The sequence below is a fragment of the Falco naumanni genome, chromosome 9 (assembly GCF_017639655.2).
Source record: "Falco naumanni isolate bFalNau1 chromosome 9, bFalNau1.pat, whole genome shotgun sequence".
Taxonomy (NCBI): domain Eukaryota; kingdom Metazoa; phylum Chordata; class Aves; order Falconiformes; family Falconidae; genus Falco; species Falco naumanni.
The window spans coordinates 9,603,078-9,628,488 of record NC_054062.1 but is presented as its reverse complement, the minus strand read 5'-3'; the positions used below and the strand labels follow the sequence as shown (position 1 = coordinate 9,628,488).

Below are 25,411 nucleotides of genomic sequence, written 5' to 3'. Positions count from 1 at the left end.
CTGGGTCTGGGGGTGCCACTGGCTGAGCTGCTGTGGGGGCGGGGAGGACAAGCCGCTGGGTCTCCCCATGGCTCTCATGAGCCAAGCAGGGATGTCGGTCACCGCCGCCCTCGCGTCTGCCCCCCTGGGCACTGCGGCCGAGCCTGCAGCCCCCTCGCGCTTTGCCAGGCCGGTGGATGCGGCACCACGGGGCAGCCCCGGCGAGTGAGCCAGGGGTATGTGCTCGGTCAGTCTGGCCATCCTCCTCCCGAGCCGGCCGATGACAAAGACTCCCAGAGGAATTTTGAACCCCATCCAGGACTGGAATAGCGCAGGAGCGTGCTCGGTCGCCACAGGGGTTATTTATAGCCCCTGGCACGTGGCTGCTGCACCGGCCAGGCTGCACCGGGCACGCGTCTGCCAACATGTTTTGGGGAGCAGGAAGCCCCCAGCACAGGGGACATGGGTGCCCGCAGGAAGGTGACAGGAGCAGATACTCCCGCCCGAGCGTAGGGCTTGTACTGGGGCAAGACCACCTCGACGGAGGCAAGGAAGAAATTTATAGAGGAAAAATAAAAGGGAAGAGGGGCAAGGGCAGAGGGAAACCCTTAGGGCACATGAGAAAATACGAGGCCACACCAGTGCCAGAAGTGGATTCGATTGTCACTTTAATCCACAGACTGCTGCATGCACTGTAAACAGGATCGTCAGGCAGGTTTGTTATTGGTGTTTATTTGTCTTTAATATAAAAGTTACAGGTCTGAAATGTTCGCAGGAAGATGCCACCATCAGGACGGGATTAGTGGTAAATATATAATACAACTGAACAGCTGGGGGTGGGGGAGAGGCCTGGGAGCAGGGCAGGGGGCTGGTGACCAGGGGCATTGCTTCTCCCTGCTCCCTGCCCTGCGTGGAGAGGGGATTGAGACCCCTCCATCTCCCAAAAATGAGAGGTGACGGCCTCAAGGACACTGCCTGCAAGACACGTGAACATGCTCATGGCCAGTCTTGCAAAGCGCTGTCGTTCTGGGCATCTGCTCCCCAGGGGTCCTGCTCCCGAAGGGGGGGGTGGGGTGGGGTGTCTGCGGTCAGCAAACCTGAAGCTGCTCTGGGCAAGGAGACCCTTCTTTAGGGCCCCCCCAGCCCTGCGAGCCCAGCCCGAGGTCGGGACACCCGGCTGGGCTGGGGATGACAGCAGAGCAAAGGGGAGAGGGAGGGGAGGAAAGCCGGGGGCTCAGCCCCACTGTGCTGGACGAGGTGCTGCGGCCACGCAGACCTTCTGTCCCCACATCGTGGGCTCAGCCTCTGGCTTTGGGGGGGCTGGCGCAGGGCGGGGACCGAGACCCCTCTGCTGCTAAGAGGGTTCCGTGGTCTTGAGCGCAGGGCAGAACCTGCAAACAGCTCCCGCTCGCCAGCAAGAGAGGAGGGGAGCGACCCGGCAGGGCTGAAGACAAGGTGCACCCTCCTGTTCCCCCATGGCACCGAGCCCTGGCCATGAACACGGTGCCCCCCCGCCCCCGCCCGTGGAAAGCGGAGCGATGGGCTGCGGTGTTGGTGCTACCGCCGCACCCCCCACTCCTGTGCCACCGCACACCGACCCAGGGAGGTGCTCAGCGCCGGCCGCGGGGAGCCTGCTCCAGGGACGGGGTGTATCTGCCTTTTCACAGTCTCACCATGTCAGGGTTTTTTTTTAAAAAAAATCTTATTTACAAAGGAGAACACCACAAACGTTCCTTCCTGCGTGGAAGGCTGGGAAGCCTTTGGGGATTGCAAAGCCTCGGCCGGACACGACACATGGCCCCAGTGCCATTAGTGCCGTAAAAATAAACTGGTTTTGAAGTGTTTTGGCTCGGACTCCACATTTCAGCACAGGAAGATCCCTGCTCCTCCTGCTCCGGGGTTGCACGGCACGAACTGGTGTTGCACCCCACGCTCTCCTCCCCCAGAAGGTGGCCTTGCGGGCAGGAGGGTATTTCTATGCTTCAGCATCTGACCTCTGGAAAATAATCGAGCTGGGTACAATCTACAGACCCTCCTGCCGCCCGCCAGGCAGAGCTGCTGTCTTGCAGGGAGCTGGCTAAGACTTTGCAATCTGTTTGTAGAAGGAAGTACTTGCAACTCTGATTCACCCAGAATAAACAGAGGCTTTAGCAAACACGGAGCTGCTATTGAGAAATAAGTTAAGGATGCTCTGTGAACCACCCTGCCTGTATTCCTTGCGAGCTGCTGCCCTAAAACTGCAGGATTTTGTTAGACTGAACTGTGTAAAAACCTGTGACCACGTGACATGGTGCTGAGAAAGGCCTCATGAGGCTGCTAAAATCTACAGCGTACACTCAAGCCCACGATCCACACCGTAAACCATCGGGTAAGGACAGAGGAGGGATGCGAGGTGGCCCAGCTGGGGCTGCGCTGGGGAGGACACCCTGGGTGGGACACAGAGAGGGGACAGAGGGACTGAATAAGGCACACCAAACAGATTGGGATTAACGCTGCGTGTGTGGGAAATGAGATCCCCGCTCGCTCTTCCCTGCCGGGCTGCCCCTGCCCTGCTGGCTCCGGCACGGCGGGACTGGGGATGGGGACCTGCTGGGGCTCCTGCCAAAGCGCGGATCACAAAGCACAGCACCAAGGGTCAGCCAGACACCCCTGGGAAAAACCATTTGGCAACAGTGAGAGGAGAGAGGAGCGGGGCGGAGGGCTCGGGGCGGCTCGGCTGGGCACAGGGCTCCTTCCTGGTTCCCATCTCCAACTCCAGAAATGGCCCCGCTGGCTCCTTTGCCTGGTTCCTGCGCCTGCTCCACAGCCAGCACCCGTGCGGCCGCCCCGGGCCTCCCTTCTTCCAGCACTTGGAACAACATTGTCACTGGTTGTGAATTTTGTACATACTGTTTTGCACTTTTTTTTTCCTATAAACCCATTGGTATTGAGACATGCATCAAAAAAATCCCCAATGGATTCTAAATACTAATATTTACAGTCTTGTATACTACAGCATTTACTGTGCAAAAGCTAGTACCATCACTAAAAGATACGGGTTCACAGACAAGTGAGCCGCAGTACCTCGGGTAGTCCACGTTTCCAGGGTTTGGAGGGATTACCGTTGCTTAAATAATGAGATCTGAGAGGAGGAGGGGGATACGATGACTGCAGATGGCGGGTCCCTGCCCACATTTTCAGTGCCTCTTCCATATCTACGACTGGTACCTTCCTCCCATGAAGAAGGTGCCAGAGATCTGGGGTAAACCGAAGACCCCTGTAAACACAAGCAGCTCTCTGAAAGCAGAGCTCCTCCGGCAGGCAGCGGGAGGCTCTTCCATCCTTATCTCCTACGATGAACACGTTTTAAGGTGGCATTGCAGGGCTGGCTCAAACCCTGGGCTTCCATGGCTGCTGCCTGCTGAACGCCACTCTGGAGACAAGTCTGGGGGTGCTGAGCTCTTGCTGACCCTCCTTTGTGGATGGAAGGAAAAGCCCAGGTATTCCCGGATGCAATCAGCCAGCAAACCAGTAACACGCTTGCATGGGACCCTCCTTCCACAAGCTCTCTCCCCGGGTTTAAAGCTGATTCATGGCACAGAAGGACGGGAGGAGAAGGTGGGCGAGCACAGCGAGCGGCGGCTGATCTCTGCCCTTGGCGGCTGACGCGCACGGTCACGGCTTGGCTGCTGCGAGAGCCCGACGCTCACACCCCCAGGGATCGCTGCCCGCTGGGAGGGAGGGTGCGTCATCCAGTAACAGGTACAAACATTGAACTCCAGTCTCATAGCTGCCCTCGGTGCGTCTGCGGAGCAATTCTCCTCGCTCGCACAACCCCTCCTCCTAGGTTTTCTCTTCTCGGTCTGTTTTCCGCCTCGTAATGTTCCGAGGTTTGATTTTGAGGGACAGTTCCCACAAGGCCTCCTCAGCCAGGTGGTCGCTGAAATCGTTGAAGAATGTCACTATGTCGTCATTTCTTTTGATGTCGTAATGTCTGGAAAACCACAGAGGAGGGCTGCAGTTAAACAAGGGGCTACCTGAGGACCTCTCCCAACTTCGAGCCACCCCCGCCCTGCTCTAAGGACATCCAGCGCTGTGGCCTGTGCCCAATACTCCCGGCAGAGGTGTGACACCGAAAAAGGGAAAAAACCATCACGCCCGTCGCTGAATTGGGGGGAGAAAGAAAAAAACCAGACACTATCACACTTAAATCAGCAGTTAGATCTGCTGCCTCTGCTGCAAGACAGCATTGAAGAAAAGCCTCCACGACCTAGAGAATGTAGGAACCAGCAACAGCAAAACCTGGAGGAAAAACTGTTATCTGGAAGGGAGCAGTGGGAAATTTTTACTGCGCTGGATCTCAAAATTAATATAGGAAAAACGTCTTTACAACTTTTAGTCGTATCTAATCTAGACAGGGAAGGAGACTGTGACCAGGGCCCTGTTGTTCCCAGGTATCCTTACACCTCCATCACGACACTTTGCCTTAGACTCCCTTTCCCTTGCACAGGGGCTCCCCTGCTCCAGCCACAACGCCCCACGCCCCCCCTAGTCCCCCCGTGGTGTCTCAACGCCAGCCCTGACCCTGCTCTTGCTGCACTTACACTTGTTGGAAGCACCTCATGCTGTCCAGGATGTTAAACTGCTGCCAGCGCTTGGAGAAGTTCACTTTGCTGTCAATGTAGTCAGGGTTCCCCAGATGAACAAAGGTCAGGTCCTGCAGAATCAGGCCTCTGAGAGACAGGGGCAGCAGGCCAGGGAGAAGACAAACAGGTACAGAGGTCAGCTACACAGGGGCAGGATGACCAGCCAAAAAGCAGCCAGATGCAACCTAGCAGCCTCCTGCGGCTGCCATCACTGGCATGGTAACTTTAAACTAGAGAGAAATGTTCCCCCAGCAGCAGATGCAGAAATGCTCCCCCAGCAGCAGATGCAAAGGTGTCCAGGTGCAAGGCACCCACCATGAGCAGCCGAGGGATCTCTGAGAGGTACTCATGGTCACACTATGGGCACTGAGGTTGCACTTTCACCCTCCATGGAAAGGAGGACCAGGCTGGAAGAAAGCTGTGATGGGAAATGCCTGCCAGGAGTTAAACCTTCCTTCCAGTTTTATACAAAAGGGCTTCCCCAGCAAGGGGGTCCATGCTCCCTTCCCCCCTACTCAGCCATATCTCCGCACAGTCCTGCTGTGGTCCCCTGCCAGATGAGATGCTGTGCACCTACACAACCTCTTCCGACAGAGCTCTTTCCATAGAAGAAAGTAAGACTAGAAGTTTTACCAGTGTAAACCCAGAGCAAATCTGGTTATCTAGATCAGAAGGCTCTTCCAAGAGCAGGGCAATAGCTTCAACCTTTCATCTAGAAAGAGGATGACGCAGCACGTTTGACATGGCAGGCTCCTCATTTACCAGCTCTTGCAGTCAGCAGAACCAGAGCTGTCACAGAGGAGCATGCAGCAGCTTGAAGCTGTGGGATCCATCGCACCTCATGGGTAAATCTGTCTTTCTGCCCACAGTCCCAAAGAAAATATAGTTTAAAAGCATCAACTAAAGATCCAGGCACTTGATCTTTCCTTTGCCACAGTCAATACACAACAGCCGCCTTTACAAGAGACAGCTGCCACCCTGCTGCCCTATGCTACGGGACAAACTGCTCCAGAGAGGGCATGTGGGCTGGTGTGGCGCACTGCTGTCTCATTCGAGATGTAGGGCAAAAGGCAAGTGCTGAGCTGAGCAGAAGCTGCTGAGAAATCCTTGAAGGAACCATTCTAACGTGCAGAAGTAACGGCAGAGGAAAGAAACTACCAACTCACAGGTAAGGTATGCAGGGAGGCTCCACATCAGCCAGCGCGGCTCGGTATGCGCGGAAGGATGAGGAGCTGTCGATCAGCGTGCAGTACTCAGCCAGGCCCTGGCAGGACACAAAGCCCAAGGTGACACCACTGCTGCAAACCCATGTTCTTTGTAACCTCTCCGCAGACAGCCAGGCAGGCGGGGAGTTAATGCCATCCTGTAAACGCTTCCAACTGATTTACTCAGCCTGACGCCCAGTATCGCAGAGCCTCACTGCCTTCAGCCTCACCCAGCCTGCAGTTTGCAGGGAGGAGGAGGAGGAGGAGGAGGAGGCTGTTCTCACCCGTGCCTGCTCTGGCCCTCCTGCAGCTGTCAGAATGCCCAGCCGCGCTGCAGGCTTCCAGCACCGTGGCATTACACCCACTGGGGAGCAGTTACCCCCCTCCCTCCACCCTGGGACATGGCTGAGCTGGCAAAACCACCCAGCTGCTTCATGCCACAACCACAGTTATCTTTCTTCCCCCTGAAGATGACAGCCCTCACCGCTCCTCACCTCTGAGGTTTGTTTCTGCCACTCCAGCCTTCGAATGGGTGCAGAATCCAGTGCAGAAAGAATGGCCAGATAGGAATTAAAATTATTCAGCTTTCGTAAGTGCTGTGAAGAGGGAGAATATTCCAGTTACTCAACAGATCTGAAAGCCTTCTAGCATCCAACAGCTCTACCAACCAGCAGGTCCCAATCCCCTGCCTCCTATAAGGAGTAGTGTGTGTGATTCACAGCAAGAACCAAGCTGATACCTTCATAATCTTTATAAATTTAAGAAGCAGCCTCTCTCGGTCTTGGGCCTTCTCTTGTAGCATAATTATTGAACGGACCCTGGAAGAACAGACAGGGGAAAAAAAAAGATAAATGCCCTTAAGAAGATCTCAGCTTTCCTCTTGTTTCCATTTAAAAAACTGGTAACTGATAAGGATGGGCCAACAATACTAAAGAGTTCACAATACCTCCAGCTTAAAGGGAGCACTCTAATTCACAACAAAGACAGAATAATTTCAAGGATGACCACAATAACCCTTCACAGAGTGCATTTATTTGCAAGGGGAACGTTTGTTTGAAGGGCTCAATGGTACTGATAACAATTCCTCCGGGTTACAGTGCCCTCCGCAACCCTCCTGACCTTCTTTCTTGTGTGCTCTGGGGTCTCTGATGAGTGCCCTGCATCTACTTGCTGGCCAAAAATATATGTTGTCCCGCTTGTAACAAGGGAACCCAGCTCTGCAAGGAATATTTTGAATATCTGTAGGGCACTGGAGGTTAAGCACAGTTCAGTGCCAGTTACTCTGAGCTCCTTACCAGTAGGACATGTTATTAAAGTGCTCTGTGAACTGTGTCAGGTTGGGGCTCTTCTCTTCATTTTGCTCCTTTGCCCAAAGCAAAACTTCCGGGATCTGCCAAGGAAAAAGAGGAGATGGTGGGAAAATACCACAGGTTAAAATGGGATTTTGTCACAGTTTGTGTTGAGAGCCACTTTCGGACACAAGTTCAGCTGTCTCCTACAGCCCACCAGTGTACTGGGAGGGCTGGCAGGGAATGCCAGAGGTGGCAGAGGGTACACGTCTGAACCTCTCCCACCACCCTCATCCCACCCTCATCTCTGTACCTCAATTTTATAGAAGAGTTCAGCATCTAGCAGGGTCAGCTGCTCGGCTATTTCATGACTGTGGAAATCATGCAGGGTCCCTGGCCTGCAGGAAACAAGGATGAAGTGCAAAGGCTCAGAAAACATGACCCGTTTTCTTTTTCTTGTAGTTTGGACTGAGAAAACTCTTTGTGTCCACAAGAAAGGGATGCCCTGTCTCTCAGAGAACCAAGATATGGTTACGTTCATCTTTCCTCACCTGGCTGCCACCCCACGGGCTGCAAGAGGTTTGATGGAATTGGCATAGCTCAGCATTTTCTTCTGTTCCACTTTATCAAGGATATTCTTGCGTAACACTCTGGCGAGGCTCAGCTCCCCATTGCAGACCAGCCGGAAGACCAGGTCCATCAGCAGTTTGAGAATTTCCTCCGTCAGCTCCACTAAGCTGAGAGGAAGATGGAAAACTCAGGGAAGGCATCACAGCTATGACACTGACCGAGCTACAGTTTGTATCTGTACCGAGTCTTGTCACTCTTCCCTACAGGTACAACCCAGTGACTGAAATTCCTCCTCTTCCCAGGTCTTCCCTTCCCAGAGATTCCCCTTTTACTGGTTATTTTAAAATCGCTGACCCAGTTAGGACACACCACGAACCTCCTCTCCCAACAGGAGGGTTCAGCACTATAGGTGTCTCGCTATAGGGGATGTCAGCTGTCGTCACAGATGGGGCTTCAAAACCACTTCTTCATAACTGCCACTGTCACCGACCCCACATGTCCCATACCAAAACCAAGAAGGCAACTCACCACAGCTCATCCACCACTCTCACCAGCACGAAGAAGGTGTTCTTACTGACCCGCTTCTTAAACGTGTCTGGGAAGTGGCAAAACTTCTCATATGTTGGTTGCAAATTAAAGAATCAACTTAAGTGTCGTCAGTCCAGCGTCAGTGCCGGGAACAGCTGCCTCGAGGAACGTTAGAGTAATGTATTATTCTGTCTTAACTGAAACTGGTGTTCAATTTCCAGGAGATAAGGGACACCGATATAGCTCTAATTAAGATGGTATTAAGCTACCTGCAGCTGGTGGTGGCTTAATACCATCTTAATTAGAGCCATCCTTACACCTCGCAGAACTGACGCTAGAAGAGCAGGCGTACCCTGAAACTGTTCTCTCTAAGGTGACATTTAATGAGCAGCACTCCTCCCTCTGCTGTGATCTCCCCCACTGGTCCGGGACATCTGGTCTCAACAGATCTCAGGTGTCACCTCTCCCTTCCGCACTGCCCAATTTGGCTGCAAGGAGAATGGTGGCAGGGGAGGCAGCACAGGTTGAAAAAGCTTCTGTCGGGTGAACAAAGGGAAAGAGAAAAAGGTTGTCAGTAAGGCAAGGATTGACAAGGGCCCGCAGGAACGCCCCAGCCAGCATTTTCACTGACAAATGCTCTGCAGTGAGATCTGCCGCGTCCTTGGCCGCGCTGATCCCGCAGGAGGGAGGCAGGGGAGCTCTGCTGCAGATGGCAGTGATGAGCTGCGACACAGGACAGGGTGACGTCAGGCTGCCTTTGACGTGGGAGCACAGGACCAGAGCCCACAGGGCCTTTGCACCGCCTGAACCCAGACCCTGACCCGCTCAGCTGACGGCGAAGGGAGCCCCAGAACCGAGCCAAGGGGGGAGAACTGCAGGCAGGGTCCTCAGCAAGACGCCTTCTCCGTGCCCTGCCAGAAATGCTAACGTTCACCCTGCCACGCAGGGGCCCTCGCCTCGTTGGCAGTTACAAGCTCAGTTCAGAACTACAAGGCTGAGAGGACATTATCTCCTGTGCTGCACTTGTTGTAACGAGAGAGAGAACAGGTTTGGATGGTTTTGTCACATCTACTATTAAACTGCGCTGGCCCAAGCAGGCAGACCCCACAGCCCCTCCGCGAGGCAGAAGGTGGCACGATCCCCTTTCTGCAAAGGAGACATCCCGAATAAAAGACCAGCTCCCCAGCAATGTACAGAGAAACCGGACTGCTCTCCTCCCCTGCCAGGGCCCTCAGAAGACCACTCTCGGGTCCAGCACGCCCCGCCTGCATGTGCCCGGTAGCATCTCCCATCTGCAGTGTACAGGGATGAAGGCAGGCTGCTTGGGTGCCTCCAGGGCACTGACCACGCTGGCAGCAGGCTTTGGCCAGACAACTTGCAGCCAGCTCCCTCCATGGCTGGGATGGGATCCCTGGTGGGGGTGACAGTGCCACTCGTGCAAAAGGATATCTGTACTGCAGCTTCTTGATGAGCTCTTCAGGGGTAATGAATGTCCTGTACGTAGTCAGAAAGGCTTCGCAGTACAGCACCAGATCTACAGAGGAAAACAAGAAAGGCTCAGTCAACCCTGCTTTCAGAAAAAGGAAGGTGCTTGCAAGGCTGAATCCAATCTTAGAGGACATGGTTGCATTCTGACACGAAGGGACCTTACGGAAATGCTGTGCTGTTGCTTCTTACCAGATGGACCCTACGGCACAAGAGCACGACTGAAACTGCCCTGTCCCCACCGCCTGCTCCCACTTGCAGCACTCAGGCTGGCTGCTTTGCTCATGCGACCACCAAAGCAGTCAGTGAAAAACACCTTTGTGGGACAGGAACTTTCAATGAGCAGTCAAGGAAAAACGTGGTTTAGACCTTGAGGATACTTTAAAGAGAAGATCTGAGAGCTGGGTGCCTGTTCTCTGTCTTTACTGCCTAGGCAGCGCAGAGCCCTGCAGAAGGACATGGTCACTCTTCCTTCCTGATCAGGAATGCATGTTTTGACATGACGATATGGATCCACAGACCCTCCAGCCCTGCTACGTTCCAGGAAATCTTACAGTGTAAATGTAAGATTATTTTCAGCCAACAAGAAGAGTAAATTACGCTGCAAAAACTGACACTACCATGACCGTGACCGTGCCATAACAGACACTGACACAGTGCACATAGTCATCTTCTGGTTATTACTGTGCAGGGGTGGGTGTTACAGCCCCCAGAATCGTAAAGGCTCTGGCCATCGTCACGGGCACAAAGGAGAGAATTTAAAAAAGCGGAAACTGCAAATGTGAAAGAAGATTTTAGGTCAAGACTGTAGTACATTTGCAGTCCCAGGCAAGGCAGACAGCGGTGGTCAAAATGGAAAACTTATTAGCCCCAGCATAAAGCCAGGCAGCGTGTGCAGTGGGATGGCACGCTGCCCCTGCCTGGTGCACTGCAACTGCTGGCGGAGGGAGAAAAAAGCTTCCGCTGTGCCTGCCCAGGCTCGGCTGTACCTGTACATCTTGTTTCAGCCAGGTCAGGGAGCACCCCACACCACGGGCTTGCAACACCCATCGGTTGCGTGGGGAGGGTGGGAAGGAGCAGGGCACGGTGTGATGGCTGTGCCTCTCTGCCTGCCCTGGTTTGCTTGGCCGCAGCCTGATGGAGATGCTGCTTCCTCCTCCTCTTCTTTCAGACAGCACTGCTGCCTTTCGGTTAAAGACAATCAGACATAAGCTGCAAAGCTGAGGGCTGGGTGGTCACGCCAGGGGGGAGCCCCGGGCCTCCTCCAGCTGTAATCCTGCACTCCCAGCAAGTGCACGTGGCTGGGAGCACTTAGCTGACCACGGATTTTATTCCTAAAGACCACAAGTCTCTCTTTATCCCTTATTCCATTTAGCTCTTTTAGCAAACTCAAATGAACAAGAAGCATCATGCAACAGGGCGTGGAGTTAACATTTATTTTGGGTTCCCATCTGCCCAAAAGGCAACGTGAGGTAATACAGCTGGTCTGCTCTGGCACTTGAAGCTGCCAAGAAATTCATCTTTAAAGGAAAGCCTCTTAACTATACCCCTCCATGCCGTTTGGCTGATTGATTTACAATCCCTGAATTCTTCTCATTGTAAGCTTAATTCATTAACCCTCTCAGTCACCCAAACACTGGGTTAGCATAGCACAAATTCCTGCGTGCTCCATTCAGCTCAGCGGCTTGGCAGAGCCCATGAGGCTAAGCTCTGTGACTATTCTGAGAAACGTGCTGCGCAGAGCTCCCTCCACCCAGCCGCTCTCCCCATCTGCACTGTTGTACATTTAAAATCCTGCTCTAGCTTTCCCTAGACTCCAGAGCTCCTCCATGGCTTTCACCCCACTGCCTGCAGCACCCTCACAGCTCCCTGTGCATGCACTGGAGGTCTAGCACACATCCCTTTACCAGGTAGCTGTCAAAAGGAACAGCAGGGAAGGTTTTCCAATTGTTCCAGAGAACAGCAGAAGTAAAGCAGAGCTTCTCTAACTCCAGTTTCAGCATTTTTGTAAGGGGTATTTCCACCATCTCATTTAGACTTTTTTTTTTTTTTTTTTTTATAATAAGCGTATCCAGCTGTGGTGCAATCGATTGCCTCCTCCTCTCCAGTGTGTTCCTAACCTTGGCCCTTTCTGCCTGGATTCGATGCCCAGTGTAAACAGGGAAACATAGCTGTCAGGGGAAGGATTTTCTTGCTAGCTGAATGGTGCTGGTAAGTAACTGCAAACACCTTCTGCTACAGTAAAACCCCTGCCATTTAAAAATGCACATGAAAGATATTTCCCCTTTGACTATCAAAACTCTAAAATACGAGCGCCGAGTGGTTCAGCGCGCCGAGTGGTTCAGCGGGTGAGCGAATTTTGCCTTGCATCCCAGGAGATAAGGAGATCAATTCTGGTTAAGGCCATCAGCACAAATGTGTTTGGCAGGTTCAAAATCACTCTCTGGAAACATTACAAAGCCTGTCTTTGCCACAGGTCTTGGAAAGCAGCTGCTCCATGTGGGTGGTGACTGGGTTTGGAGATAAAGCGGGGTTTTAATAAATCTAAAGCTAAGGGTTGCTAACCTCCCTCTTCCTCCCCCACATCTCCTTTCGTTTACTGTGGATTCCCTCTCTGAACTGGTCTGGGTGGCTACCAGCTTGCAAGTGGTACAGAGTGGGGCTAGCAAGTGACACAGTTAAGTTGAAAATAAGGGGTGTCAGCAGACTAGCACCTGAACAGCCTGCTCGACGCCCATAGGCACAGCATTGGACCCAAACCAATGTCCCTCCTCTTCCACTTCGATGCATCAGTGACTTCAGCAACTCCTACATCACCACTGCCCTTCAGTTCAAAGGGCGAGGAGCACCTCTGAAAGAGGATCCATGCCACAACAGGCTGGTCACTCCTGCACTCGCAGAAGGCAGTGTCCTACCTCGGCAGGTACAGAGCCACCAACACAGCACCGTCACCGACTCCACTGGTGTGCCTCGCCTCCCAGATCTGGGCAAGGGCTATGAGGAGTTAATACCATCCCTGCTGCTAAATGGAGCAAACAGGCGCTTATCCAGCTTACCTCCATTTCACCAAAGATAAGCACAATTCCCCCCACCCCTTCGAGCCGAAGGATCATCAACATCAACGTGGTCCTCTCCACCCCGGCCCACGCATGGCGACTGCGCACACGGCAGGGACACAGAAGACAAGCAGCAAAAGGCCACGCCAGGCTGCGCTCCCCAGCTCTCTTTTGGTGCACCCACCGTACCTTTCCTGTCGGTCTCTGTCGCATGCACTAACAAAATGTCTCCGGATCCACCACGAACATCTGGCCCATCATCTCCCTGCAATGAGAAAGAAACACGCTCGGCACGGCCCAAGCTCCCTTTGGCCTGGTTTACCACCTCTGGGTTCAAGCTCAGCAACAACGGGCAGAGCACGCGATGTTCCTGGCGCTGCTCACAGCGCAAGCTGGGACATGGACCTCAGCGCTGGGCTAATCCTGGAATTTGGATAAAGCATTTGGTGTCCCAGATGAGGATCTGGGTTGACCCTTACTTGAGCTCTCTGACTCCTTAAGGCCAAGCTGTGAATGTCAGTGAAAGCTGAACCTTCTGTCCACAGGAGAATGAACAGAAACGACCCAGAATCCCAAACGCTCCCAGAAGACCATTAACTGAGAGTAACCCTGTGTGAACTGTCTCAAAGTGCGGGATCACGTACCACACTGGCTGTGGGGTGAGAGGTCATGCACTCAACTTGCACGTTCCTGGAACATCAAAACCTGGCAAGTTAATTCCTGAATCTGGAACTATTTGGCTGGAGGTCACCTGAAATGATCCAATAACGGAGAGCAGAAAACAACCCTGCTAACTGCTTGACCCCTGCCTTACCACTCTCTAAAAACATCTTTCTTCTAGCTACTGCAATTCACAACTAAAAATAAGCAAAACTGATCTATCATTCAGCCAGCGGTTCCTACGCTGCAGGAAACGGCTTGCAGGGGCAGTTTTATAATGTTTCAAACACATAGATCATAAAGAGGGAAAAAAAAAAAAAAAGAAGTTAAGGGTTGACAGAGATCTGCTAGTCCCAAATGTTCAGGAATCACCAATTTTTAAGTGTTTTTTAAAGGAAATATGCCTGCAGAGGAGATTGGAATCACATCTGGCTTCCCTTAGCAATGTCTTTGTCATTTCAATATGTAAAACACTGGAAAAAAACATGGATTACAGCTACGGAGCAGCTATGTCTAAAAGATGTGAATTTTTCAGGTGACCCTCCGGCAAGACTCATGAAATACTACTTAAAGAATGAATAATAGCTTCTTACTCTCTCCCGCACATCTCGGCTGACCAAAGAACACTCCTAAAGTGCCAGTAAACGATACATTCTCTCTGTTTTTCAGACTAGCCCCCTGACAGTCTGAAAGCTTCAAAAGCCTGCATATTCCCTCAAGCTGCATGTCAAAGACGGCTTGGTTCAAGAGCACAGTGAGCAAAGCTGTCTGGGAGTGCACCCAAGGCTAGAAAGAAAGCCATTTCTCAAACACAGAAAGTTACTTTGGCTGCTCTTCCACATCAGTAATACAAACGCCCTGATCGGCAAATGCCTTCGGACTGAAAGGCCAAGACCATAAAGCTGCACCTGGATTTATTGTGCTCAGGCTCTCGGGTGCTTCGTTTCAGATTGTTGCAGGCTGAAGAGGTGAGAAGGAGCAGCCTGGGAAAAAGGCACAAGGTGTGTTGTTTTTTAGAGAGGCATCTCACATTTTGTTAAACCCTCACTTATTGCTGGTGCTCCCTGCCTGCACCAGCATCTCATACTTTCACAACAGCCTGCACATATAAAGCTGCATACCATTTCTGCTGCAACCTAGTTTTTCCTATCAAATTAAAGCTGATGCCTTGCTTGTGCACACAGAGAATCAGCTTTCAAAACAGCATAAACCAAACAGTATGAAAGCAAACCCTGAATGCACCTACCTCTTGCTTCAGCGTTAACCTAGCCATAATTTCACTGTGGTCGATAAGGGATAGCTCATCTACCTCTTCCTCCAACTGTGATGACTCCAAAGCATCTGGTGACTGCTGCTGCCTGTAAAAAAAATTGGCAAATATCCATCAGTGTCATTGCCCATCCAGGGGAAGAGATGCTGGGTCTACCCAAGCTCTCAGCATACAAACCTTCATTAAATGACAGTAAGTACACAGGCAGTCCGGAGGTAAATCTTTTGCAAACAAACCCAAACGCCTAGCTCTAATTCTGTTGCTTTGTGCATCTCTTGAAAAAGAGACAAGATGAACCTTTAGGACCTGAACACTTGTCTGCCTGCATTTTGGGCAGACAGGATTTTACTATGCATCAGTACACGCTCCCATGTCTCCTTAATCCACCAAATTTTTAGTGCACACAAATCTAAGCCCTTCCTCAAATGTATAGAGACTGAGCATACTCCACACACACACAGCTTAGTCAGCTCGTGACCCTCTGTGCTGCTCCAGGGGACTCTCTTGCTGCAGGAAGACAGAACAGAAGGCTCTGACCACTTTGTTGGTGCACACCCACAGCGCCAGTATTCCTGCCCCCAAAGGCTGGGACTCCTGTGCCTGGACACATGCCCTCTGTCTCGTATTCCTGGGGGGCAGGGCAGAAGTACCCATGGCCTTTATAGCTCCCCCCAGGCACAGGCCAAGCCCCCCTGCCCCAGTCAGTACTTTCAGCAGACTGGGCTTTGTGGAGCACTCCTGCATTGTCTCCTTCGCTGCAGGGATTAAACCCCTCAAACCAACGGCAGGAAAACGGAGGGGGGAAGTTGACTGTCACCGCACAAAACAATGCCCTTCTCTAGTTTTCCTTTAGAGATGCAATTGAAGAGCAATCTCAAGCAGCAGGGAAGCACCCGCTCCACTCCTCCTGAAGCCCATCTGTTACAGCCTGCACCTCATCATTTACATAGACAAATGATAGCTAAGAGCATTAAAAGGGATATAAAGCCTCCTGCTTCGGGGCCTCAGCCAGCCTCTAACCAGCAGGGTTAGGAGGAAATTCCCCTCTGGAAAACTATTTCCCAAAAGCGATACAGACTTTTTTTGCGTGTTTCCCTGAAAGCAGGAGGGAGCAGCCCATGTCAGTGAGAGGACTGCCAATTAGATGGACTCAGGATGGCTAACATAGGCTGCATTAACCCCTGCAGGCTCCCCGAGTTAAGTCATGACATCTTGCGGGGATCCTCCTTGTTCAGCAGGATCCCACCACTCACCAGCTGTGCAAAAATAGTGGGGCTTAACGATTAGAGAACATCCAGAAGGTTGAAGGCAGAACAGGCAGCCCCAAGGATGGTTTACTAACAGGATGCTGGTGAGACTGTACCCTTCCAGGCTGGGAAGCAGGAATACCAAGGGAGACAGGCTCACCTTTCAGCACCATCTTTGCCTTCCTTCCCCATGGCACTGCTGTTCAAAGTGGAGTCTTTGGAGTGTCCATCTTTGACAGAGGGAGATTCCTGCAAAGAAAAAGGTTTTCCTTATTACGTGGGGTCCTACACCACAGCTAGCCTTGCATTTACAGTCTGCCTGCCTCTAAATGGCCCTTTACTGTAAATTCCTACTGAGTGGTTAAAGATTGATGCAAGTTAACGCCAAATGCCAGGAAACACAGAAGTTAATCAGACAGGAAATTTGGGACCATCTCTGGAGACTAGTGTAATTAGTACTGTTTGCTTTTAACATTGTGAAATGATGCTGAAAGTTGCGACACCAGTCAACTGTTGTCTTGGATTTTAACCCTCTCATGACTCCTTTTCTTTTTTTCCCCCCTAGCCCTTACTGTTGAAATATACTTGCCTTCTGCTTTAATCGAGACAGACACAGCCAGCTCTAACCTCTCCGGTTTCAGCTGCCCTCCTGGTCACAGCCCCCAAGCCTGTCTCAGCGGGTGGATGCACACTGCCACTCCTACCTCCCTTCTCCCCCATCAGAAGAGGTTACACCGTGATGCAACCTTTCCACTTCATAATTCACGGCTGTGGAAATGAGGCTAATGCAAAAAAGCAGAACCATCTGAACCCGTGGCATAGAACAGCAGGTAGAGAGCTCAGAGCAAAGATACGGCATTTTAAGTTAAGCCATTTATTAAGGAGACAAACAGCCATGAATGGCAAATGGGAATATTAATCTAACAGTGATGGAATTCAGAATTATTTAACATTATGCAGACTGAAACTGGGAAATTCTACCTACTGAACAGACAGGACTGAAACAAACTCACTGGTGAGCTTAGGCGTTTTGAGATTCTGCAGAATTTTTCCAGACTGTATCTGTAAAGCCCTTTGCTTCAAAGTGGAGAACCAGCTCACAGCTGCCCCAAAGGATGGGCCTGCCTAGATGTGTCTCCTGAGGAAGTGACAGGAGCGCTATCTCTTGGTGTATTTAACACCAGCATGGGTAAAGGTCTCGGAGACATCCTGTGGGAGATGTGCCTTCCAAGATGAGGGCAGCCAAAAGGATCGCCACAGATCTCTGCCGCTGTTTCCTATGACCCAACAGGAAGACGGTACCTCCCTGCCCTGGAAAACGCCCTGTCTCCTCTAGGAAATAGCTGAGATACGAGGCTTGAGTGAAGGAAGAAGCAGCGTGCGATTACAATGCTAAATCAATCACTGACTTTGTATCCAAACGGTGAAGGAAAAAATAAATAAATTTGGAGCACAAGGTTTTCTGTATTAAAATAGGGAAGCCAAAGCGGTTACAAGAATAGACAAGGCCCAGGATGGTGCTGGTCAGGATGCAGCTTTCTGGAAGGGAACCTCACGCAAGCAGCTCCAAACAGGCAGCGAAGCGCAAACGAAACAGTGTGGCAGGAAGAGCCATCCCTACCCTGCCAGGGCTCAGCGCGACCCCCAAGGCATCGCCTGCTCTCCACCCAGAGCAGAAGGCCACCCAAGCCCAGCAGCCAGCAGCGGGCAAGCGGAGGGACACCAGCACAGGAGCTGGGGCGGCAGGATGGACACAGGAGCTCCACAGTGTGCAGAAGAGGCCAGTGCCAAGCGTGTCAGCCCCGGTGTGAACTCAGCATGCACCAGGCAGCCCCTTCCCGGTGTCCGGCCCTTCTCCAGGTTACTTACTCCTTCAGAGCGAGGGAGTTCCCCGTTGCTCTGGCCAGAGGAATACAGATTGACGTATTCACCCTCACCAGCTTCCTCACTGGCGTTTTCACTCTAAGGGAGACAGGACGAAAGGAAATACGTGATGGTGCCCCCGTGCCAGCACTTAGTGTTAGTGAGAGAACGTGCCCGTGGGCTGGGAGGAGAAGCGCTCTTGGCGGCTGCTGTCACCTAACTGGGAGCCCTTCCTCCAGCTCAGCGGCCACCACTGGCCACCGAGGCTGTACCTTCCCCAGAGCCATTATTTTCTGGTTCCTGAGGCCCTGAGCTGCAGCAGGACAGCAGCAGGCACTGCTCTGCAAGAGCTGCCGTGGACTCCATGTGAGAGTGCAGAGGTGCGACAGGCGCGTGCGGATCTCGAGGTTACAGAAGCTGAGCATTCGCAGCCTGACAGCCAAGCGCCTGTCCTACCCGCGCTGTAGTCCTGCCGCTAAATGCAGATCAGCCCTGCAGCCCAGAGGGTACCAAACCTACCTCCCAAACTATGCTACAAGCATGGACTAGAGCCATCACGCCAAGCTAAACCAAACTTGAGGGCTTCTGGGCTGTAACAAGGACCCAACGCAAGGAAGATGCAAAGGCAAGGTCACGTCCAAAGTGTGAACATCTGATCATTTACTCTGCAATCAGTGTCTCTCTTCCAAACTTTGTGAAGAGGCAGCACTAGCATGCACCATGCTGACAGCTCTAATCCCATCAACTCCAGGCTTTGCAGCAAACAAAAGAGGAACTGCCTTGAAAATGAGGTTAAAAAGTAGCTGTAATGGCCAATCCTGCTCAGTGATCTGCAAAACTGATGTGGGACCTCAAACTAGTAGTGCTGTATCAGTGTGAGACCAGCAGTAGCCTAATGTCACCAGGTGATGCTCTGCGCCACTGCACAGCTAGGGCTGCTGGCAACTGGGAAGAGCAGGAGCCAGGAGAGAGCAACAGGTTTATGCACAGGAGAGACAGAGCTGGCCTGCACCCATTGCTCCTGGGGCTCACCCATCCTACCGTGGCAGCAACTGCAGGATGTGAACCACTGTTAGGAGTCTGTGTTTAGAAATAAGCAACATCACAAAACACTCCTTCACCTTCCTCAGCTTGGTGTGACAATTGCAGGAAGCTGCAGCAACTTCTCCTCTCCCCTTCACCCGCATTTGACATTTGGCTTCCTACGTATGTGCTCATGTTTTCTCAAACCTGCTGAGGTTATTAATGTTTTCTAGCCACCATTTTTATATGAAATTACCTCTCTGCAATTCACATACACATTTGGAAACCGGGCTAGATCATATTTAGCATGTATTAATACAAGAGACATTTTGTTTTAAAAACCAAATAAACCCAGCCTTGCGTTAAGGTGCATTATCTCTTTGGATAGTCTCACCGAAGGCGTCTGGAGAGAATCAGTGAAAGAGGTTTCAGAAGGAAGGCAGACAGGAGCATTCCCGTTAAAGCTGCTCTCCTGAGAAGAGGAGTTTGGCACATCCACAGTGCTGGGTGACTGGCTGGCTGTGGCGGGCACCGCTAGGTCAGAGCTCTGAGACGGATGGACGGGTGGAAAAGGTGGGGTGGAGCAGGAGGAGGAGGTAGAAGACAGGAAAGGAGGTATGGAGACTTGGTTATGAGGCACAAAGTCCTGGGAGTAGGACCTAAACACGGATTTGTACTACAGGATGCAGAGACGTACAACACAAAAGCAAGGAAGATGGGGAAAGGAAAGAGACAGACAAAAGAAAAAGTAATTAGATCGGCAGTAGCGCAGCACTGACAGCACAAGGCATTTCAAACCAGGCACCTCTCCACTGAGAGCCAACCTGAACACAGGCAGCACTGTTTTATCATCCACACGCTAGAGCAGGAATCGCCACCTGGGACACACCAGACGCTTTTTTCACGGAGAGGCACATTCTTGCACAAACAGCAGCGCAGCTGCTCATCTCACAGAGGGACAGTGGGCACCAGGGTGTTTACCTGCAGGTATCCAGCCTTCGCTAGGCACGGGGAAAGCCTGGATGTCTAATGACAGTGATCCTGAAAATCACTGCAGTGGATGAGAGGATGCAAAGGCATACTGAAACCGCAACTGTGAGCACGCTGGAAATATCTAGATAGAGAAAAGTACTCCAAGTGCTTATTGCTTTTCTGGGATTTTCCACAGGATCCAAATTTAAGAGGCCGTTTGCTCCAGCCCTGTAATTTAACAGCTACTGTGTCAAGTCTGTTCCAGAACACACAGCTCCAGCTCCCAGAGAGGAGTGGCTGGATACTGCCTTCAAAGTTGCGCTGAAGGATAAAGCAGATTATGCTGCTACTCCTTCCCATTTGAAAAACACAGGGAGCGAAAATGATAACTGCCTCAGGAGCGATGAATTCCTTATCAAACTGATCGTTTAATGCAGTGCCTTGAAGAGTCAGCTGAAGAGATGAAAAGAGATCATCTGCACAAAGCTTTATTTCACCATCTCTCCTAATCATCAGATTACTGTTCAGATAATACTAAACAGGGTGCAGTGGGAATATATTGTGCCAAGAAAAACAAAAGCAACCCTCTGTCTTTTAACATCTGGTGCTAGTAAGATTTGCCATCGGGGTAACTCAAAAACAAAGCTGACACCCGTAAAAAACAAACCAAACCAAACCAAAACACAATGCTGCTAAACCTGCTGGAGAGGAGTTTATTTTAAAACCTGTAGAGCTCAATTACAAGCGAGATCTGTGTCGTAGCCAAGTGGACCGAAGGAAGAAATGCTTCATCCAAAAAAACCCATGCTGCAATGAAGCTGTGGCAATTGCTCGTTGGAGCTATCTGCTGCAGGAGGACGGTGCATCACAGAGCTCTCAAGAAGCACAGACACAGCTTGCTCAAACCAGGATGAAAAGTGACATGGCTGTGATGTCAAAAGGAGAAGCAGAAAGAAAGGTGTGAATCAGAGAATTCAGGCTACATTTTCTCGGAGTTGAGCGGGTGATAAAAAGCAAAGCTTAGGCTGTCACCTGAGCTGCAGCAGCAGCAGCCAGTTCAGCAGCGGTATTTTTGTTTCTACCTAGGAAAGATGTGAGCTTGAAAATCTAAATTGGTAACAGCCTCGAGCCAGAAGCCTGGGCGAAGAAGCTTTTCCACTACAAAGGAAAGGAAACGTAAAGGTCAATGGCTAGACTTTACCTTCCACCACCTTAATCCTTGAGTGGTTGCCCTCTGCTGTGCACGGAGTCCGGCAGTGCTCTGGGTGTATTCTCGGCGCCCAAAACAAATTGCGGGCCATAATACAGAGAAGCAGAGGGAGATGCTTTGGAAAGAGAGCTTAAAAGACTAGTGAAAAATAATTAAAATGCAAATCCCTACCACATGCCTGTGGCTAAAAGGAGACTGGCTCTAGGACAGGCTCCTCTCTTCCTGCCTGTTTCTTTCCAGATGAGCAGCCCCGGCTCCAGGGACACTGTCAGCTTTTGGTGCTGCCTCAGTAACAATGACAAGTCTAATCTCTGTATTTACTTTCTGCCTGGATAAATGCTCTACATTTATTCATTTTCACTTGCATGGCACAAAACACTAAATCCCTCGTAAGACGCCGGGCTTATGACATCATCTTGGCTCAGCAGATTCATTATCCCTGCCCTGTCTCCCCGGTATTCCATGATCTCACCAGCGTTATGCCAACTATTGCCCCAAGTCCCAGGCTAGACCCCCAAAAAAGAACTGGCGCAAAGTGGATGGAGAACACGTACTCCCACCAACCGCTGCCGCAATGGCTCAAGAAGGTGCTCAACAAACTGCTGTCCCAGTAACGAGATCCTCTGCCCCAGTAAAGGACACAATTTACTCAAACAGAACCTATGTGCCAGCTCCCCTAGAGCTGGGCTTCCTGCACCCCCCTGAGACCGGCAGCATATGCCGTCCTTCACTTTGTAGGTGATGGACATCATCTGCTGAGGAGTCCCACGGGTTTTTGTCTCTGCCCTGCCGAACCCGGAGAAAAGGCCAGGCTCTTGCAAAGCACCAGTGGAGCTCATGCAGGGCACGAGTGAAAGGAAATAACTGTCCTCAATCAAGTCACTCGGGGCCAGGCAGCACCCTGCGAAGCTCTCGTGCTGCGTGATGGTGCTGGCAGGGTTAGTTGAGGCCAACCGCTGGCTGGGAGGCTCGGCAGCCGGGATGCTGCCTGGTCACTGCCTGCAGGCTGAGCTCCCAGCGCGGGGAGGTTATTATTGCTACCGGGGCAGGAAAACCTGTACAGCTTCTGCCCTGCCTAGTTTCAGAGACACGAATCCCAATTCAAAGGCAATTTAGACCTAACCAGAACATAACGTCGCATAAAATTTAAAAGTTTGAATGCAGATATGTTACTACCGACAATCACTATACATTCATCTCTCCTCGGCCTCATCAATACACCTTTCAAAACAATTCCTTGGCATGAGATGTGTTGAAAATGCTGGTTTAAGACCTGGGTACCCAGGAAAACGCATTAATCTTCATGTGAGCCGCGAACAACCATTTAACGATGCAGACATGCTCTCAGCGTGCTGTTAACAAAGGGAACAGCGCTGAGAACCCTTTGGTACACTGGTATTAATTAGCCAGGCTGCTCTCGACTTGCATCTTGTAGAAAGCGAGCCAGGGAGCCCCCTCCTTCCTCCGGAGCCTGCAGGCAGCTCTGGAATTCCAGCTATGCAGCCGTGCTGGGACAAGAGCCAAGAATGAAGCATACTTTTAAAGGGGAAAAAACCACCCTGCAGTGGAAATGATGTCCATATGGCACCCATTCCGACCCAGCCCAGCCAGCAGCTGCAGCAGGAATTGCGGCGATGGCTTCCACAGCGCTGGGTGTTGTACATCTCTTGGAAGCTCTGTCATCCTTTAAAAGACATACTTCTTTTGGGAGGGGACAGTCCATTCAACAGAACTGTCACAAGCAAACCAGTCATCCTCTCGTCCTCGCCCCAAGAAATCACAGGCAACAGTTTATCCCGGAAACAAATCAGTGCTTGTTTTAATTTGCCTCTTAGAGGTTTCTTGCAGGGTCAGCAATGCCTTGGTTATGGCTGTACTGACACCATCTCTGGCTCCATGGCTTTGCTTTAAGTACTTCAAAATAATCTCTGGGAAAGCTAGAAAGCAGCGTGCGCGGCATTCTTCCAGAAAGGATCTTTCCTCTATCCAAACTCCAGCCAGGCTGCCGGGCTCCCACCACAGGACCAGAAGACAGTCTCCCAGCACGAGTGATCCTGACCTGTTGCGGCAAATGGCCAACACTGGGAGAAGAGAGAGATCCCCCTCCTCTCACCAGCAAAGTGGATTTAAAAAAAAAACCCAAACCAAAACACAACTATCTGCCACTTGGGAAGTACTTCCACAAAGCGTGCTTTGAGCTTGGAGCAATCTTGTCTCCTGGGAACAGCAGGAAGCTAACACACCTGGACTTGAATGTTTAGCACACACCATTACGCACAGAGGTCTTCCAGAGATGGCATCTTTCAACGTTTTCAATTTGCGGCCTTTGATTTTTTGCAACGGTCAATATTTCAGAACAGCTTTCCATCATTAGCAGCAGCATTACAGGACATCCCAAAGGTCAATGACATTACAGCCATTTATTTGGATTACATGGCAGGAGATAAGCACTCTAATAGAAAACTTATTTCAAGAGTGATGCTTCTCTACATTCTCTAGGCATGGCTGACCACAAGTAACAGAGAGACTGGGTGTTTATGGGCAGGGAGTCGCTGGTTGTGAGCTACAGCAGTCTCCATCCTAAATTCAAAGTTGAATTCAATTATATGGCTGACGGAGCATCTGCAGCATCAGCAGACACAGCTTTACCTTTTAAGCACAGCCTTCTCAGTCACCCTGCGGACTTCTGCCAAATTAATCTGCGATCCTGCCAGACACTCCCAGAGCAGGTAGAACATCAGACTTCCAAAACATGAAGCTATCAGAGGAAAGGATCAATCTTTTAGATCTCCCCTGCTAATGCTATTAAGACAGCGACGACGTGGGCAACAGGCCAGAACTGGATGCCCAAATTCCAACAGTACAGAACTATGTTCACAACATAACTGGGTGTTACACAAAGCCGTTACACCCCAAGAATATAATTGCATAGACAATTACTAGAAAAGACTTCCTATCTCATGACACAATGCTGGGCTTCCAGGTACTTTTGCTAATGAGGAAGGAAATGCTCCTACAATGAATGGCTGGAAACACAAGCTGCCAACAGAATGGCTTCAAGCGCTGCCACAGGAAAGGCAGCAACTCCTCATGCTCAAATGTTTCTCAGCAGAGCCTCTGACCTGGCAGCACAGCTGACCTCACTGTTTTTAAGTGATGGTTAGCATTGCAGAGGGATGGATGGGGCTTGCTGTTCCCTTGGGAAAGGGTCTCCCAAGTTCTGCACACACACACCCCACACCCCCCCCCCCCCCCGCAAAATCCGAACTTCTTAAGTGGGAGGGATTCTTTTATATCTTTGCAACATAATAAATAAGGGGGCTGAGGGGGAAGAAAACATTTGTAACATTCATTAGCTATGCTATCATGGATCTCTCTCTTGAAACCACCAGGAGAATTCAATCTGATCGCATCTACAGTGTCAGCTCTTGTGCAGCTTGTAGACAATACCACCATATCCAGCAAGCAGACCTTTAAAAGGCAGAGCTTGGAGGCAAAGACAAGACTCCTAAAAAGTCAGTCACACCGAAAACATGGAGTGTGTGGCCTATGGATCCAACAGGGGACTGTCTAGAGAGAGACCCACAGTGCTACAACTGCAAGAAAAACGTATAAGCCACTGGAGGAAGTAGTTTCCAGAAGCAGGACTCAGTGATGCCAGCATGCAACAGCACTAACACCACCGTCCAGCCCTGCCACAGGCAGTGGAAATGAACACAAATGCAGAAGGAACGCTAAACTGGAAAGGCAAAACAATACCTAGAAATCATCAGCCGGTTGAATGGATGAAAACCTTTTTCTCCCTCTTCCCTCTGTCCCAAATTAAGGAGCCAAAACCTGCTCAGGACAGAAATGAACTAACGGACTATAATTTCTCAGCCCTGGCTTGATCGAGGCTCCCACCATATGAATGGAAACAGCTCAGTCCCTGCTGAGGGCCAGAGCTGCGGCATGTGCTGCAGGCTGGAAGTGAGCGGCACGAACAGGGGCAAGGCGGGGAAAACATGCAAAGCACATGTCTGCATTTTGCACATCTTCAAACACTTATCTGACCCTCCTTTTCCTGAACATACGTTAGCACACACACACACAAGAAAGAAAAACAGTTGCTGTGAATTTGCTCAAGAACGGTGGGAACAAGTGAGAACAGAAGCGCTGAAGTGGAGCTTTCGTAAGGAAATCACTTGCGCCTTCTGCTGGAATCTGACAGCCAATTTGGTTTCTGGAAAATTACTGGAAACGTTTCTTAATTAAAAAATAAACATTAAGACAAACCAGCATTTTGAGAAAGGCAAGTTATTTCTCCACAGCCAATTCCCACTAATGGCATGTTCATGCCTCAGAGAAACAACTGTGGTGTTTGTTTCCACCAGGAAAAGCTTCCTAGCTGTAACCAAACGCAAGACCTTCTGCGGTTTTTGGTGGAAAA

General features: G+C 51.0%; 1 protein-coding gene across 7 annotated transcripts in view; it reads right to left on the bottom strand.

Annotated features, from left to right (window-relative positions):
• Window positions 1-630: 630 nt before the first annotated feature.
• RAPGEF1 (Rap guanine nucleotide exchange factor 1) overlaps window positions 631-25,411 on the bottom strand; it is a 92,019-nt gene continuing 67,238 nt past the window's right edge. For 3 of the 7 annotated variants that reach the window (XM_040605961.1, XM_040605962.1, XM_040605963.1), the window contains 15 exons: window positions 19,195-19,476; window positions 17,784-17,876; window positions 16,075-16,163; window positions 14,644-14,755; window positions 12,927-13,002; window positions 9,646-9,730; window positions 8,197-8,289; window positions 7,650-7,835; window positions 7,412-7,496; window positions 7,105-7,199; window positions 6,549-6,627; window positions 6,304-6,405; window positions 5,771-5,868; window positions 4,563-4,691; window positions 631-3,952 (listed from right to left, as the gene is read on the bottom strand). In XM_040605961.1, coding sequence (XP_040461895.1) covers window positions 3,802-3,952; window positions 4,563-4,691; window positions 5,771-5,868; window positions 6,304-6,405; window positions 6,549-6,627; window positions 7,105-7,199; window positions 7,412-7,496; window positions 7,650-7,835; window positions 8,197-8,289; window positions 9,646-9,730; window positions 12,927-13,002; window positions 14,644-14,755; window positions 16,075-16,163; window positions 17,784-17,876; window positions 19,195-19,476 — 1,755 coding nt within the window. In that variant the 3' untranslated portion in view covers window positions 631-3,801. The remainder of the gene's footprint in view (window positions 3,953-4,562; window positions 4,692-5,770; window positions 5,869-6,303; window positions 6,406-6,548; window positions 6,628-7,104; window positions 7,200-7,411; window positions 7,497-7,649; window positions 7,836-8,196; window positions 8,290-9,645; window positions 9,731-12,926; window positions 13,003-14,643; window positions 14,756-16,074; window positions 16,164-17,783; window positions 17,877-19,194; window positions 19,477-25,411) is intronic. The other 4 variants (XM_040605964.1, XM_040605965.1, XM_040605966.1 and 1 more) reach the window with 3 other exon arrangements.